The sequence below is a fragment of the Triticum aestivum genome, chromosome 7D (genome assembly GCF_018294505.1).
Source record: "Triticum aestivum cultivar Chinese Spring chromosome 7D, IWGSC CS RefSeq v2.1, whole genome shotgun sequence".
Classification (NCBI taxonomy): domain Eukaryota; kingdom Viridiplantae; phylum Streptophyta; class Magnoliopsida; order Poales; family Poaceae; genus Triticum; species Triticum aestivum.
The window spans coordinates 614,184,064-614,199,099 of record NC_057814.1 but is presented as its reverse complement, the minus strand read 5'-3'; the positions used below and the strand labels follow the sequence as shown (position 1 = coordinate 614,199,099).

At 46.4% G+C, this 15,036-nt stretch overlaps 3 protein-coding genes across 4 annotated transcripts; 1 reads left to right on the top strand and 2 right to left on the bottom strand.

The window, feature by feature from the left end:
• Positions 1-1,803: 1,803 nt before the first annotated feature.
• Positions 1,804-7,008, bottom strand: LOC123166588 (phosphoenolpyruvate phosphatase). The gene is made up of 10 exons (XM_044584401.1): positions 6,810-7,008; positions 5,939-6,153; positions 5,662-5,862; positions 5,084-5,195; positions 4,484-4,707; positions 3,892-4,030; positions 2,933-3,153; positions 2,625-2,746; positions 2,364-2,525; positions 1,804-2,233 (listed from the first exon to the last, which is right to left on the bottom strand). Exons 2-10 carry the CDS (start codon positions 6,107-6,109, stop codon positions 2,152-2,154), a joined length of 1,434 nt encoding a protein of 477 aa, XP_044440336.1. The 5' UTR covers positions 6,110-6,153; positions 6,810-7,008; the 3' UTR covers positions 1,804-2,151.
• Positions 7,009-8,608: 1,600 nt separating this feature from the next.
• Positions 8,609-10,240, bottom strand: LOC123166590 (phosphoenolpyruvate phosphatase). Of its 2 annotated transcripts, none has more exons than XM_044584403.1 (3): positions 9,905-10,240; positions 9,657-9,819; positions 8,609-9,010 (listed from the first exon to the last, which is right to left on the bottom strand). In XM_044584403.1, exons 1-3 carry the CDS (start codon positions 10,073-10,075, stop codon positions 8,787-8,789), a joined length of 558 nt encoding a protein of 185 aa, XP_044440338.1. In that variant the 5' UTR covers positions 10,076-10,240; the 3' UTR covers positions 8,609-8,786. The 2 variants fall into 2 exon arrangements, with proteins under 2 accessions (XP_044440338.1, XP_044440339.1); XM_044584404.1 differs by having other exon boundaries at positions 8,609-8,991; positions 9,905-10,238.
• A 158-nt stretch (positions 10,241-10,398) lies between these two features.
• Positions 10,399-13,696, top strand: LOC123166589 (ER membrane protein complex subunit 7 homolog). Its single transcript, XM_044584402.1, has 7 exons — positions 10,399-10,679; positions 10,780-10,823; positions 11,824-11,926; positions 12,246-12,309; positions 12,392-12,508; positions 12,614-12,722; positions 13,369-13,696. Exons 1-7 carry the CDS (start codon positions 10,414-10,416, stop codon positions 13,455-13,457), a joined length of 792 nt encoding a protein of 263 aa, XP_044440337.1. The 5' UTR covers positions 10,399-10,413; the 3' UTR covers positions 13,458-13,696.
• Positions 13,697-15,036: the final 1,340 nt, after the last annotated feature.

The window sequence follows — 15,036 nt, the reverse complement described above, 5'->3', positions numbered from 1 at the left end:
TAAAATTATTTCACTAACGATTAATCGGCCGCTTACTCTCAAATTTAGAAGATCGGCTGAGATGCCCTAAGGCCACCCGAGATAAGGCAGGCTGGCGGCAACATCGACGGGTGCCGGCAACCCTAATCGTCTTGTTCGCGGTTCATATTTATCTTGGCCAGTTCAAAACGGAAAGTCGTGCCCATGGAAATGGCTTGCTGGGATACAAATCATGTTTTTTTTTCACGTTTGATTGAAGTGGCTCATGATGTCTGTGCATGTCCTTTTTCTCCTCGTTTTCGAGAGCAGCCAGAGCGAGCATCTACAAACCCTGCATTTCCTTTTTCATACGTACAGAGTGAGCAGGACGAGTTTTTGCATGACGTGAGACAGATTCTGCTCTAGAAGAAGAGCTCCTCTTGAGAGCATCTATAGCAAGACACAACAAATCCGGACCGCAAAAATGGGTATTGATTGGGTAACCCTATTTTGTTCTCTTGCATCCACATATCTTATAGTTCGAATCTTAAAATCATACTCCCTCCATCTCAAAATAAGTGTCTCAAGTTTGTACTAACTTTAGTACAAAGTTTTTGAGATGGAGGGAGTATAAAACATGCAAAGGAATGATCTACATACTATGTAGACAACTACCCTACACTGTCCTACTCGTTGTCCTCGTCGAAGATGTCCGCGGTCTCTGTGGCGGGCTCCGAGTACATGGGTGGGAGCTGCTACTCCCTCTCCTGCTCGCTTTGGCTCCTCTGCCTCCAGTTCGGCGAAAAGCGCGTCGATCGCCGCCCGTTCTTACCGGATAAACTGTCGGTTGTCCTTGGCATAAGCCTCAGTTTAGATGGACTCCAGGATGGCGGTCTGCTCCGCCATTTCCTCCGCTTGGGCGACCTCGTACTCCGCCAAGGCGTCCGCCATGGCGAAGCTAGTAACTGGCACCGACTCGTCGTCCTCCTCCTCCTCTCCAGCTCTTGCTCCGGCTCCTCCTTCTCCCCCGGCTCCGACGAATCCGAAGGCATGCCCACTACCAACCAAGCGGCGCGCCTAGCTCAGATCTCCTTGAGCAACTGAAGGCGCCGCTTGGGCTTAAGCATAGCGTAGGTCGTATTCTTCTGCTGGGGCATGGCGGAGCCGAACTGCGAGAGGGAGAGCGGAAATGAGTGTGGACGATGGCAAGAAGTGGATGGATGGGATTGGGCTGGCGGCGCAAAAAGGGAGGGGGCGGACGTGGCTAGGGCTGGGGGATGTCGTCCGACTTAAATAATTGAGCCCTGGCCCTCAGGTGGCGAGCCGTAGCGATGCGACGCGGCGTTCACACCCCTGCCAAAGAAGACTCCCACTAGACCGTTGAGTTTCTGGGCATTTGCGTGTGGAACCCGACTGTCAGCATGACATGACAGACACGTCCAGGCTGCCCCATATCCGTCCCATATTTGGGCTGAATATGAAGGGTGTCGGTCTTCCCAGACCGGTTTGAGACGCGCGGGTGGGTCAGGGTTTTTTTTTTTTTGACCGGTCGGGTTTAGATGCTCTAAACATGGCAGGGAAGCTGAAGAACGTTACACTGAAATCCCAAATCACTCACTCGTGGTACCACCTACTACCTACCAACCACGCGCCGTACGCGGTGGCACGAGGGCACGAGGGCAGCTCCATACCGAACCGGGCGACAATGGCCCGACGAGGCCGTCGGCTGCTTATCTTATCGCCCAGCGCTCAGTCGGCGGACGGCGACGTCCAGGCAAAGAGACAAAAGTTGCCTTGGCCGCCGTCGCGTCGGGCCGTCGGGCACAGGATTGGCGTATCAGTGTATAATTGTAGGAGTGTTTTACTTAATTTATTTACTCTGAGTGTCTATCGACTTGAACAGTGCAGTTGGTGGCCATCTAGCTGGCCGGAATTTTACATGCGTCGGACGGACCGTGTTCATTATATAGCAGTACCAGCACAGTCTGAAGAAGTGTGTGGAATGGATGAATGCCCAGGCTTCTACCATATGCCCCCGTGTCGGCGGCCGCGGCACGAGGTCCGCCGGCCGACCAGGGCTGCCAGCGGCCACAAAGCAGAAGCAGAAGCAAAGCTCCCGTGCCTCCCGCCGGGGCCTCTGAAACTCCCGTGCCGCTGCCAATGTTCTGTAGTGGTGCTGGTAACAACGAGCTCCTAGAGCATGGACATGAGGCCCTCGAGGCTCTCGTACCGGAGGTGCTTCTTCTTCAGCCGCCTGCGCCGCGTGTTGCTCGCCCTGCCAAAACCACAGCCCAGCTGCTTAGAAACACGACGGTGGATTGGATACAGGAGAGCAGTGCTCTGCGCATCGGGATGGATGCATCGCTGCTGTCTATGCAACTGTCGGGGTGCTATGCCGCGCTCACCAGTACTGGTTGTGGAACACCACGTTGTCCGTGGGCACGTGCTTCCCGTCGTCGTTCCGGTTCCACTGGTACACGGCGTGCGTCCGGTTCACCAGCTGCAGGGTCGAGTGGCCGTAGCTCGCCTCCCTGAACGCCGAGTAGTCTGGCTGCGGATCACTGAACCTGCAAACATTCAATGAGAAAGCATCGTAAGAGTGCGGTAGGCAGAGTCTAGTATTACAAGGTGCACTAGCTTTGGAGCGATGTGTTCGTTCCTCTTACCTCCAGGCGAGCCCTTCCTGGTTGCCTCCATCGCCCACCGTTATGTACACGGGAGCGGATTTGTCTGGCACCGGGTATCGGTTCCCCGATGTTACGTTGTAGTTGATATTAGATATCCGGTACTGCAACCAGTACATGAAGAAGTATCATGAGAAATCAAAGATCAGATATCTTTGAGTAGAACAAATAGACTTGCGTAATTTCGTCTAATTCGACTATGAGAGATCAAATGTAAAAAGTGCAGATCAAATTCAGCAATTTATTCATAAAGGAGGAGGCTGCGCTCAGGGAAGGACTGAAGAGTTTACCGATCTCTCATAGGCATGGACATGACCTGCAAATACCAAGTCCACCTTGTACTTGACAAACCACTTCTCGAAAGCAGCCCTCATACTCTCGCCCTCCATATAATGCGCATCATTGCTGTTGTACATGGGAGCATGCATGAGAACAATAAGCCAAGGTGTCTTCTCCCTGTCCACGCGCTTGAGTTCACCCTTCAGCCACATCCATTGGGGGGTGTATTTTACTATAAATACCACGTGCAAGTTTACAAAACATACTTGTGTCAGAATAGCATATCCGATAAAACCATCAACGGTATACGTTCTGAAAGGAACATTCCGTTGTCGAATAAAGTACGCTTCTAAAATATAATATAAAATTGTCAGAACATGCTGTCAGTGTAGAACTTGTGAGTCTAACCATTAAGCATAGCATCTCATATCAAAGTTGTCAAATCCGAACCGATTAGGATACACGATTGACATTTACATCAGAGTTTTGAAAAAGTGGTAACAGTGTGACCCCAATCCCTGTACTACGACTCGTTCGAACCACGACTCTGGTAACTGTAATACAAGTTTCAAAGAACGTCTTATTTCCTACAAGAACTGTATCCTGAAGAGAATAAAATGGTCAATAGCAGTTTCAGACTTTGAAAGTAGAGACGCTTTTTAGATTTCTACCTTCTATCGCTGTGTATTGAGCTACAGTAAAAGTTTCAAATGCATCAGCAGGACAAAAGGCAAATGACTCTAGACTTCACTGGTATTTACATTACCAGTTGTATCATTAAGTATACGATAACCCGTCAAAAAAAATAGAACATGACAAGGCCATATTATTGACTTTACCCCTGCTTGACCCATGCTTTGGACAAAGGCCAAGCGCTTGGAAATCCCAATCGTACTGCCAACATCACATCCTCGTTCTTTATCAGAAACTTCATGCAGAAACGAAACAGAGCAAGTAGGAAGGAACTTACCGAAAGGAGAATAGCTGGAGAGCACGATAATATGAGCAGATGCACGCCTGACTGCATACCACATTGGGGAGCTGCTCTTCGATGCCAAATATGGTGTTGAATATCTATGCAGATATGGCTTAAATGTAGAAGTTTCTCCCTGAAATATGAATAGGGACAGAGTTATGAAGTGACAAGTGTGACTCGGTCCTTTCAGAGACATCAATAAAGCAAAAGCTAATTAAAAGTTCAAAGGGAAACACAATGTTGTTCTGAACAAAAAGGCTAAGGTTCTAAGCATATAGCCTTCATAGTATGGACCCACACAGCCATAATTATGTAGCAAGTCAGCTACAACCAACATTGTGTGCCAGCTGAATCGAAACATATATTCCCAAAAGGTAGTTCCATAAATATTGGGAATATGCAATATGGTTCACGAAATGAACAGTGTTTCCTGTTCCCAATTTAATAGAGGTATATTGCAAAGAAAAAAAATATGGATGCATGAAACATGGCCAACGGCTTTGTCAATCAGTTTTGTCTTGTAGATACATTTTGAGCTTTCACTAGCAAAATTTTGCCAACATGAGGAGATAACATCATAACATACCAGATCAGGCCTGTATTCTATTTCATGATTTCCAGAATTCCAGATCCATGGCTGATATGCAGTGCTACGTTCAACAAATCGACCCCACGAATCCCAACGAATACCATCATTATGTTGATATCTATCAGCATATGACAAATCCCCAACAAATAGAACACTTTCTCCTCCGCTTTTCAAATAATGCTGAAGAGTTGACAGAGAATTAAATGTTTGCCCCAGATCACCTAGCAAAATAAAGCCAGAAAAAATTAGATTAAATTGCCTGAGTCGCTGACTACTAGGTCTATATCTCACCTATTGGTTGGCATCACCAATAACCATTTGATCTAGTGTGGCTTTTTTCTTTTATCCTGACAGTGACACAACACTTCTCTAGAATTTGGCCATTAAGAGATATGGTGAGCACAGACTATGCTTACTTGAATTAAAATGTTAGTAGTGCATACGTGTAAAGTGAAAAGCATGATTGCATGAATTTAGAGCTAACTAGCTGAATTCCCTGCTCAAGCGCCCTAGAACCCTAGCTACAGAAAATGCTGCAGAGGTCCAAAGTAATGCAAGACAGCTATGAGACAAAAAATTAAAGAACAGAAGACAAACCTATGATGCCAAATGTGTATGGTGCATCTACGTCAATTGCTGGAGGTGTTTGAAACAAAAATTCTCGAGCTGAATCTCCAGTACCTATCTTGTAATAATATTTAGTGTTGTACTGCAAACCAAAAACGTAATTAGAATTTTGCATCAGCCAACTATTACAAGGTTGTTTGCCCAAACAAAAATAGTACAAGATTAGGTACAAACATAACTCTTCTTCATGAACCGGGCTGCTACGCCTACAGTCCACGGGTACAAGAACATGCGATGAATAAATTTCTATAGTGGACATCATGTCCAAATAGAAGAACCCAATACCGTTGAAATTTGGTGATTTTCATTCTTTGGCCACTCCAGTTTTGTGTAATGGTTGTCAGTAAAGTACATCATGAAACCATGGTGAATTTATTTTGAATGGTGGCTATTTTGGATGTGTGCACCCTTGAACAAGATAAATGGTCTACAGCGGAGTAAACTGTTGCAACTTGAGCTCCCATATTTGGCAGAACATATATCATAACAGTAAGGGAAATAAATTTCATATAAGAATACAAAGCAAACCAAAAAGGACATCAAAATACCTCAAGGCCATCAACAAGGCAATGGTGTATGTATCCAGATTTATAGTCGTAAAATGTATAATTTGTCATCGTCCCTTGGGCTTTCTGATCATAGCGGTTCTCTTCTTTACTGTAAAACACTTGACTCGGCGCAGGTTCTGACGGAGTGACCCATGATATTATAACAGCCTTTCCATCATAGTCACCTTGCGTGATATGAACCTGACAGCAGAACAAGCAGTGAGTACATTACCAGAGCACTAGTGATGAGCTGGTATCTACTAGCGTAGTTCCGTACCTGCTGTGGAGCATTGTAGCCCTTGGGAGTCGCAAACCACTCGCTGTCCAGAGGCATATCGGTGGACGGGAACTCCGAGCGCACATAGGAGCTCGTGCGGCGAGAGTAGGCACCGCTAACCAGGCACAACAGAACATGTAACGATAACGCCGCAAACCCCAGCCCCCTCATCTGTTCAGAGCAACGCGGATGCCGGCCTCAGCCTGGAAACTCAACTGCAAACAGAGCACGGATGAGATTCGTGTGATCTGACCAATGGCTGACCGACGGAGAGCTGAGATGGATGTAAAAGAATAACAAACGGCCGCGACATCGTGCAAGATCTCAGTCAATTTGACATCGCAGCCATGCTTGTGGATCTAGAGCAACGCCGCGGGTCGATATAAACCGAAACCAACACTAGCTCCTCACTTGCCAAACCACTACTGACAATCACTCATCTCAACCAATATAAACTATACTAGCATAATGGTCTCACTTCACTTGTCTGCCTATATACCGAGTCAAAGTCAACAACCTGCGAGATGCTAAAACCAAGATGTCGCGTGTCCCCCGCCGCGCCATCGATCAATGCTAGTTCCGCGGATCGGCTGCTGATTTCCAGCGTTGATCTGGGTAACTACTAACTACCCCCGTCCTTCAACCTCCCCCAAAGCCATCGAATCGAGTGGGCCTGCTCTCCTAATCAGCCATCGAGCGTCAGCACGCCGCGCGGAGACACGAAGCTTACGAAGAGGGGGGAACCCGGAGGCCGGAGCCCCGCCACGCGTGATCCGGGCAACCCGCGCCGCCCCGCCGCGACCGAGCGAGCGGGACCTACCGGAGACGGGCGGCGCGAGAGGGGGGAGCCGGGGCAGGGGGGTGCGCTTACCGTCGCGGAGGGAGAGGGACGCGCTGGAGGGCGGGAGCGGGGAGAGCGTGGCGGCGGGGGTTGTAGAGGAGGAGGAGGAGGTGGTGGTGGCGTGGCGGCGTCGTCGCCTCGTCGGAGCGTGTGGCGGGGAGAGAGGCCGGGCGAGGCAAGCAAGTCCGGTGGAGGAGAGAAGGCGACGGCTGTGACTCGTGCGTCAGGGTAGTTGCGCGGGCCCCGCCAGATGACGTCCGGGCCCACTCCTGCGCTTATCCATCCTACCCGGCCCGCGTTGGCTCCGCTGTTGGGCCGGGCTGCTCGGGAGAGAAAGGCCTGGCTCAAACATAGTTTTTTTTTATTCTCAGAAAAAAACATAGCTATTTTTTAGAAGATGTTTTTTTCTCTCCTCAACAAAAAAAACTGTTTTTCAAAGTTTTGTGTTTTATTATGTTGTCAGCATCATAAGAGGTAGGTTTGTGGCACAAATACCAATGGTGCTCGGCCTACAGGCAGGCCGCAATCCTCCCCGTCTGACCACCATTGGGATTCCCGCTCCCTGTGCATAAGGCATGTATTTGATATTTTTTCGGCCTGTATTGAAACGGCTCTGGCCCACGCACATGCCAAAGGACCTAGGCCTCTTACACTCATCTGACATGCTCCATGCGCGTGCAGACTTGTACGACTCGCTGTCGAGCAGAGATGCAAGCGGTTGATTGCTGGCCAGAGGAGAGCACCCGCAGCCCAAAGTGCGTTCGTGGAGCATTGGTGTCCAGTGAAACAGCCGCGGGTGTTCTTCAGTACGTTTCACTAAGCATGTTTTTCGGCTTGTTAATTGTGATGTTTGATGTTCAGGCAGCTTGTTTCTCGGCTGGTTTCAGCTGAAAGCCATAGAACAATAATTTTTAACTGCAGCTTTTTGCGAACCAAGCTTGGTCTGACATTCAGTTAGGTAAAACACGCTCGCATAAACTCATTTTTCGCCGAAGACGGCTTATGGCACACAAATTCAGTACTAAACATTTTTTTGAGGTGGACAGAAACCACACTAAACAATGGCTAATTCCATGTGCGGGGATACATTTGCAATGCAGCAAACTCCCTGAGCACGCACATGCCAACCCGGAGCCCATGCCGCTCACTGCTTCATGCCCTGAGTGCATGTTCCATTGTTCAGGAGCACCTGCACGTCACAGAGGATCTTACATCATACTACTAGCTCCAGGGCATGCACTGTCACTTCACTAGACCTCATCACTATCCTATGCATCACAGCACACGCCTGAAACAGCACAACAGACCAAACTAAGCAGTGGAGATAAAGCAAACACACTGGCGGTTGTGTTATCAATCTAAGCAAGCCTGTCAACAACAAAACTGCCAGGTAATCAGAAGTGCAATTTTACAAACACCCACACACTTGTCCCCATGGAGCTAGCGGTACTCCACGCATACCAACTCAGATCAAGCCAAATGCATATATTAAGTTTAAGAGAAAAAAAACTGAAGAAATAAAAGACAATCTAATCCAAGTAAGTCACAACACACACCAGTCAGTGTGTTTGCTTTATCTCCACACACGCCAACATTGACAGTTCACAACAACAGTATAGAAGGATTACACTAGAATTTCGGCCAACGCCTACACCGCAGCATGAACCTCCCCCACCTGGCGACTGGAAGAACTGATCATGCCACTCAAATTGAACATGTGCAAAAAAATAGCACATGGCATTTTGTAATTCACGGTCCACATGATGCAACGGGCCTGTTTCACGCTCGCCGTTGACAACATCAGCAACAAACCATGCAATGTATCAACTAAATGTCCCGACAATTCGAATAAATATCTCATTAAGTCCCAAACAGTCATCACAACAATGACCCGGTGAACATGAACAAAATTATGAACTGAAATGTAGAGAAACTGAATTTCGAAACACTCTTGCTACATTTGATAAAGCGAGGCTAAAGGAAGTTCGGCTCAAATTGATCGGTAAGTCACACATTCTTCCTGTGACCAAGCACTACACACTTCGAACACTTTGGCAATTTCCTCGGAGCCTTAGGGATGTCACCTCGTTTAGCACATGCATGTGGTAATCTTGTGTCCCTGACCTCGACGTATGGTGCAGAACCTAGACCTTTGCTTATTCTCTTGAAGTATGTCGACATGCGGTACGTCAGTCCTTCGCAGGCGCTATACCTGAACAGTTTGATAATTCCTGAACATTACCGGTCAACATGTTTCCTACTTAGCAGACTAATGGTAGAACATAAAAACAGGGGGAAAATTAGCATATCACAAAGGGACTGGTTGGAAAATATGGAGAGGTTACATTGTAGTATCTTTGTCAAATGCATGTGTGTCCTAGTGAACTAATTGAAAAATAAAGCGACAAAACCGGGCCTGCAAAATATGGAGATGCTATCTTAATTACTGATCACTAACTTCAGAATAGATGCATCCATGACAATTATCCTATACTATGGAGTGTAGAATTCTATAGCCCAGTTGACCTCTACTAAGTAACTGGTTAATCAAACAGCAAGCTAGCACACACGGCTGCTTTAAAAAAATTGAACCGAATTTATATGATCCAAAAAGTACAAGCTGCCACACTGAATATCTTAATAACCTAAGCATAGAATTCTAATTGGTACTGCAGCATTTTGGTTGAAAAATAAGTTCAGAAAGCAACTATCCAGAAGACATCTTCTTTCCAATTCGGACTGCAGCTTGTGGGTGACAATTTATGCCGTGTTTGTTCAGTTAGGTACATATATTGAAGGAAAACACATTAACATAAATTATATTGTGTCTGACTGGGTCATGCCATAGTAGTACAACAGAAGCAAAAACTAAAACACCTCGATAGTTGTAGAACGTATAATTCGTCATCCTCCCTTTGGCTTTCCGATCATAGAGTTTCTCCTCTTTACCGTAAAACACCTCGCTCCGTGCGGGTTCCAACTCGGTAACCCACGAGATTATGACGGCTTTCCCGTCATAGTCACCTTGAGTGATATGAACCTGGCGACCAAATAGGCAGTGATTACAAACACCGAGTACATCGCCCCAAATTTGTTAAAATGATGAACGGACTGATATGCAGCACCTGCCGTGGAGCATTGTAGCCTTTTGGAACCTCAAGAGACTTGTGCTCTAGAGGAATGTCGTCGGACGGGAACTCATTACGCACGTAGGAGCTCATGCGGCCAGAGTAAGCGCCGCTTACCAGGCAGAGCAGGACGTGCGTCAGCAGCACCAGTGAGCCCCGACTCCTCATTCGGGAAGAACAACGGTGCCACCTACACCCCCTTGCCCTGAAAATTGTACTACCGAATGTGTGAGAGGGGCGGGCGTTGGAGCGATGGAGTGAGGGCGGAGAGGCGGAGACCGGCGGGGGATAAACACGAGGTGGCGAGGCCTGGTGTGGGAGGGGGGGGAGGGGGCATGGTCCGTGCCACGGCAAGCAATGCCGTTGGAAAGCAAAAAGCGGGCGGGAAGAAGACGACTGTCACAATGGCAAGCCGGCTCGTTCCCGTGCGGTGCGTGAGCTGGGTGGTTGGTGGTGGGCCCCATCTGATGGGCCGACCCGCGTGGTAGATTCTGTGGTGGGCCGGTATGTCGGGGGAGAGCGGGCCGGCTCAAATGAAGCCCGATGAGTCCAGACCCAAGCGACGTGGGCGGCTCCTTCCTCAGAAGCCCACGGCCAAGAGCAGACGGACGGCACAGCAGACGGTGGAGAGGAGAGAAGAGAAGAGAAGCTCTCGTGCTCGCGAGACGACGACGACCTCCGCCGCGGCGACGATGAGCCCCCTCCGCGCCCTCCTCGTCCTCGCCGCCGTCCTGGCAGCGTGCCTCGGCCCCGCGGCGGCGGATCAGCCAGGGTAGGCTCCCCTCGTCCCCGCCCGTTTTCCCTCTCCGATCTGATCCGATCGGCGGGAGGCTGTTGCTGACCCCCTCTCTCGCCTCGCCTTGTGGACGCAGATCCGTCGAGGGATACACCATCGCCGGCCGCATCAAGATCGACGGTCAGTGCCCTCGCCCCCATGGTTTGGATTAGACGCATCTGGTAACTTCTGCGTGCGTGGGTCGGCGGGCGGGATCCAGCTTCGTGCTCGGCTCGAACCTGGCCAATTTGGTGGAACTGTCTCTGGGGCCTGTACATGGGCGCGTGATCCGGCCAAGCGTGTCGATGCTGCCGATCTCCCTGATGTACCACTATGCATCGCCGTTGCTTAGGTAGTAGCATGCTACAGGCACATCAGAGCAGCTGATTTTATCCAGCTTCATCTTTGAAATCTGAGCCGCGTTGGAGTTGTGCTGTGGCTACTGCTTGTTTATATGCTGCATCCTTTTGTTCTGAGTATCAAAACCAATCGACAGATGTAGGAACCTGTTTATTCATTCAGTGGCTTCTCGTAGAGAGAGGGGAATCGTCCAGATCCACACAGGCAAATCAGAGTGGCTCTCTGCTAGAGTATATGTTTGTTGATAAACGTGTTGGCACAAGCGTTCAAAGCCAATGTTTCTTGGCCAGGATTTGGAGTATTTGAAAACCCAAAAAGGAATGAATGCCGCATGACGTTACTTTGGAAGTATTGTCTTAGTAAGAGCATTTTTAGCATGTGTATAACCATTGGATTTTGGTGCCGTGTTATTTCAGCTCATTGTAAATTGCTAAGGCGGGTTACTATGTTGGTTTCCTTGCATTGGATAATTGATTAGGACTTCAGATCTTGTCATGCATCTTGCTTCTTGAAGTGCACTTAGAGATTATAAGTTCTCAATGTTTGTGGAGCTGAAACATACTCCCTCTGTAAACAAATATAAGAGCGTTTAGATCACTAATAGTGATCTAAACGCTCTTATATTTCTTTATGCAGGGAGTACTAATGTTCTCCCGTGAGGTCCACCTGATGTTGTTTTTATCTTTAGTGATCTAAACGCTCTTATATTTCTTTATGCAGGGAGTACTAATGTTCTCCCGTGAGGTCCACCTGATGTTGTTTTTATCTGTTGTGCTTATAGCTGCAAGGGGCTTTGGTCTTCCAGCCAAGACATCAAACACGAAAGTGATACTTAATGGTGGTCAGAAAGTTACATTCGCCAGGCCAGACGGCTACTTTGCCTTGTATCCTACGGAAAACATGTTATACCATGCCCTTCCAAATTATTTCGACTTCTCTTATGAGGGGAAAATTGCTTTTATTTTCATTTAATCAATTTAGTCTGTTCTTTCATGCATCATTGTTTTAAAATTGTCCATTTTTCTGAGGATACTTTTCTTTTTGGAAAAAAGACATAAGAGAATCTTGCGTGGAGTGCTATGTGAAGAATTTGTCGATGTCATTATGTGTCTAATTATAGTTTATTGCGTTTGTATAAATGTTTCACTGCTGGCAGCTCATGTGCTTATTGTTACTGTTACCCCTTGACCTATTATCCTTAAGCCACAACGTGCCTGCTGGGACACATTTGATCGAAGTCTCCTCACTTGGTTACTTCTTTTCACCTGTGAGTATTCATTAGAAAATTTCATTGTAATATGAGCAGAATGGGCACTAAACAATTGATTTTCTATTCTGTTGTGTGATAGGTTCGAGTGGACATCAGTGCCAGGAATCCAGGGCACATTCAAGCAGCATTGACTGAAAACAGAAGAGTTCTAAATGAGCTTGTTTTGGAACCTCTGAAAGAAGAGCAATACTATGAGGTGTCTAATACTATACAGTAGTTTTTTGTTAACCTATTTCCTCGCTGCTTGCTGTTATCAAATCCTTTCTTAACCAACCTATGTGTCTGTATCTATTTTCCCCAGCCGAGGGAGCCTTTCAACATTTTGTCCCTTTTGAAGAGCCCCATGGGTATGATGGTCGGTTTTATGGTCCTAATGGTCGTCGTTATGCCCAAGATGATGGAGAACATAGGTAAATGGCACATAAATACATTTCAAACCTTTTACATCCAAGAAAAAACTAGAATCTTCATGTTTGTATATTATAAGCAAGTAGAAGCTTAGCAGATCAAGGCCCATGCTTAATGAGTTCTATACACCACATATAACTGTTATAAACGTACAAGCCAAGATATAAAATTCAACTTTGTTGTGCATGTTCCATTTGTTATATTTTGAGTCCACTCAGAGTTAATAGCAACATTAAATGACATGTTTGGTAATAATGTTTCCAAAATAGAAAGAAGTAACCTGTGCTGATTTGTATGTAGTGTGTCTGAATCTATGTTGTTACAATATATATGCACTACACAGTACCTGCCTTTTCAGCTGTTCTATCTACAGTACATTGCTTGCTGCTAAATACTTTTTGTGTCAGGCTGTTTGTTTCGTTTTAATACTATATATGGTTTTGTAGCAATGACACTCACAATCATAGCTGTTTGTTTCTCTAATCAGTTTTACTTTATGTAAAATACATACTGACAGAAACTAAGAGATGTTATCTAGTTTATTAATGATCTGTAAATATATATGCTTCAACGATACTTCCTGGCAATGATTTTCTGTCGATTTGGCTCGTATATCTTCCTCACTTCCTGTCTGTTTTATTCTTGAAGATCCCGAGGAGATAAAGCAAGCTCAAGAGCAAATGAGGAACTCACCTGTTCCATCCTTTTCTGGCTTGCTAGCCAGAGCAAACAGCTAGATGTAGAACATGCCGGCAATATGTGGTTTAAGTTTATGATGCGACAAACATCCGTTCCGAACTGCTTCACACTCGAGTCAGAATGTTGTTCCATGGGAAGCTGGGACAAGGTGGAAACTCGTTTGCCCACTTTTAATGTATTCTACTGTATTCTAAGATGTAATAGGTTTGTAATGGAGAACCGTCTGAAACACCTGGCTGAACTAGCCATGAATTATTTGATTTATAGATCACGTCGAGTACAGTGTGTCAACTTGTTAACCATTTAATATTGGATGCCTTGGTGAGTCGTTGACTATCGGCAGAGACATTCTTGATGCTGACCTTTGGTTGATCACAAACACCGCCAGAATGTGAAAAGAAAAGCAGATACCTTATTGGGTACGCATCTGAACTGATACTGTGGCAGGCTCATGGTTGAACTCTTCTCCAGGGCTATGTAGGACTGGGTTTCCTGATAACATTTTGTGGGTACGAATTTGACTCTCTTCATTTATGGATGATACTAGCTGTGTGGTCAGTCAGGCAAAGTAGAGTCCACATCCAGCCTTGTCATTATGTTATGGATCTGTTATTTTCTTTTGCTTTGAAAACTTCAATCTGTTATGATGATGCATTCCAGAAGCTATTATTTTTAGTTCGGGAAGATGACGCGTCTCGCTCGCAGGACATGATTGTGCCTCACCTTGGTTGGTTCGTAGTGCACCCTAGCAGTTTGATAGCATGATATGGAACCTGTTACAAATGTGCACAAGTGACAAGAAATTGATAGGATATGGAACCTATTTTGCAAATTTGCAAAGTGCGAAAGTGACTAGAAACTGATTCCTGGTAGTTCTGTAAAACCTTTTGTCTAATCGTAAGAGAGACTTCTGATGACCGTAATTTTCGGACATGTGTGCATCTCTCCCAGAGAGAAGAATAAAGGTTGGTCTGCCACCAGCTCCATTGGATATGTGCACCTCTTTTCTGGATGCTGAAAATGACCTTATACTTGGGAGCTAAGAGAGATAGACATGAAGAGGTGGTTTAAGATCCAGACGTCCACGCCTCTCCTAGTGCTTACTATAATTTATCTATTGTGCACACAGTGTGTAAATGTGATCACCCTTCTTGATGCCTCCTCATTTTGCTTTTGTTTAGGTAGATCACCCTTGACCTGGTGTCCATCATCTAGAGACTACATGTAACATACCTCGGCTTTTGTTTGTAGTCTAGTCATAAAGGAGTGGGTAGAATTTGACATGAATGGTATAGAATTCTTACGAAATGGACCTGAGTCAATCTCCTGACACGTGCCTTAACACCTGCAGCAAAAATCAATTTCGACCGCGATTCGGGAAATTATCTAATCATATGAGGGGCTTCTGAATGTGATTACCCTTCTTGATATCTCCCCATTTTGTACAAGTAGATCACTATGACTTGGTGTCCATCTAGTGTAGTCTAGTCATACAGGAGTAGTCAGAATTTGACATGAATAATATATAAAGCTTACGAAATTGACCTGAATATATCAATCTCCAGACACGTGCTGTGAACCCGCGGCGGAAATCAATTTCGACCGTGATTTGGGAAA

Excerpts from the sequence above, each read along its gene's own strand:
- LOC123166588 (XM_044584401.1), bottom strand. The coding sequence starts at position 6,109 with ATGAGGGGGCTGGGGTTTGCGGCGTTATCGTTACATGTTCTGTTGTGC. Across the intron at positions 3,154-3,891 it reads CTCCAGCTATTCTCCTTTCG|TAAAATACACCCCCCAATGG; the intron begins GTAAGTTCCTTC and ends TGGTATTTATAG. Across the intron at positions 2,526-2,624 it reads CAGGAAGGGCTCGCCTGGAG|GTTCAGTGATCCGCAGCCAG; the intron begins GTAAGAGGAACG and ends GAATGTTTGCAG.
- LOC123166590 (XM_044584403.1), bottom strand. The coding sequence starts at position 10,075 with ATGAGGAGTCGGGGCTCACTGGTGCTGCTGACGCACGTCCTGCTCTGC. Across the intron at positions 9,820-9,904 it reads GCTACAATGCTCCACGGCAG|GTTCATATCACTCAAGGTGA; the intron begins GTGCTGCATATC and ends TTTGGTCGCCAG. Across the intron at positions 9,011-9,656 it reads TACGTTCTACAACTATCGAG|GAATTATCAAACTGTTCAGG; the intron begins GTGTTTTAGTTT and ends GGTAATGTTCAG.
- LOC123166589 (XM_044584402.1), top strand. The coding sequence starts at position 10,414 with ATGTCGGGGGAGAGCGGGCCGGCTCAAATGAAGCCCGATGAGTCCAGA. Across the intron at positions 10,824-11,823 it reads CGGCCGCATCAAGATCGACG|CTGCAAGGGGCTTTGGTCTT; the intron begins GTCAGTGCCCTC and ends TTGTGCTTATAG. Across the intron at positions 12,723-13,368 it reads CAAGATGATGGAGAACATAG|ATCCCGAGGAGATAAAGCAA; the intron begins GTAAATGGCACA and ends TTATTCTTGAAG.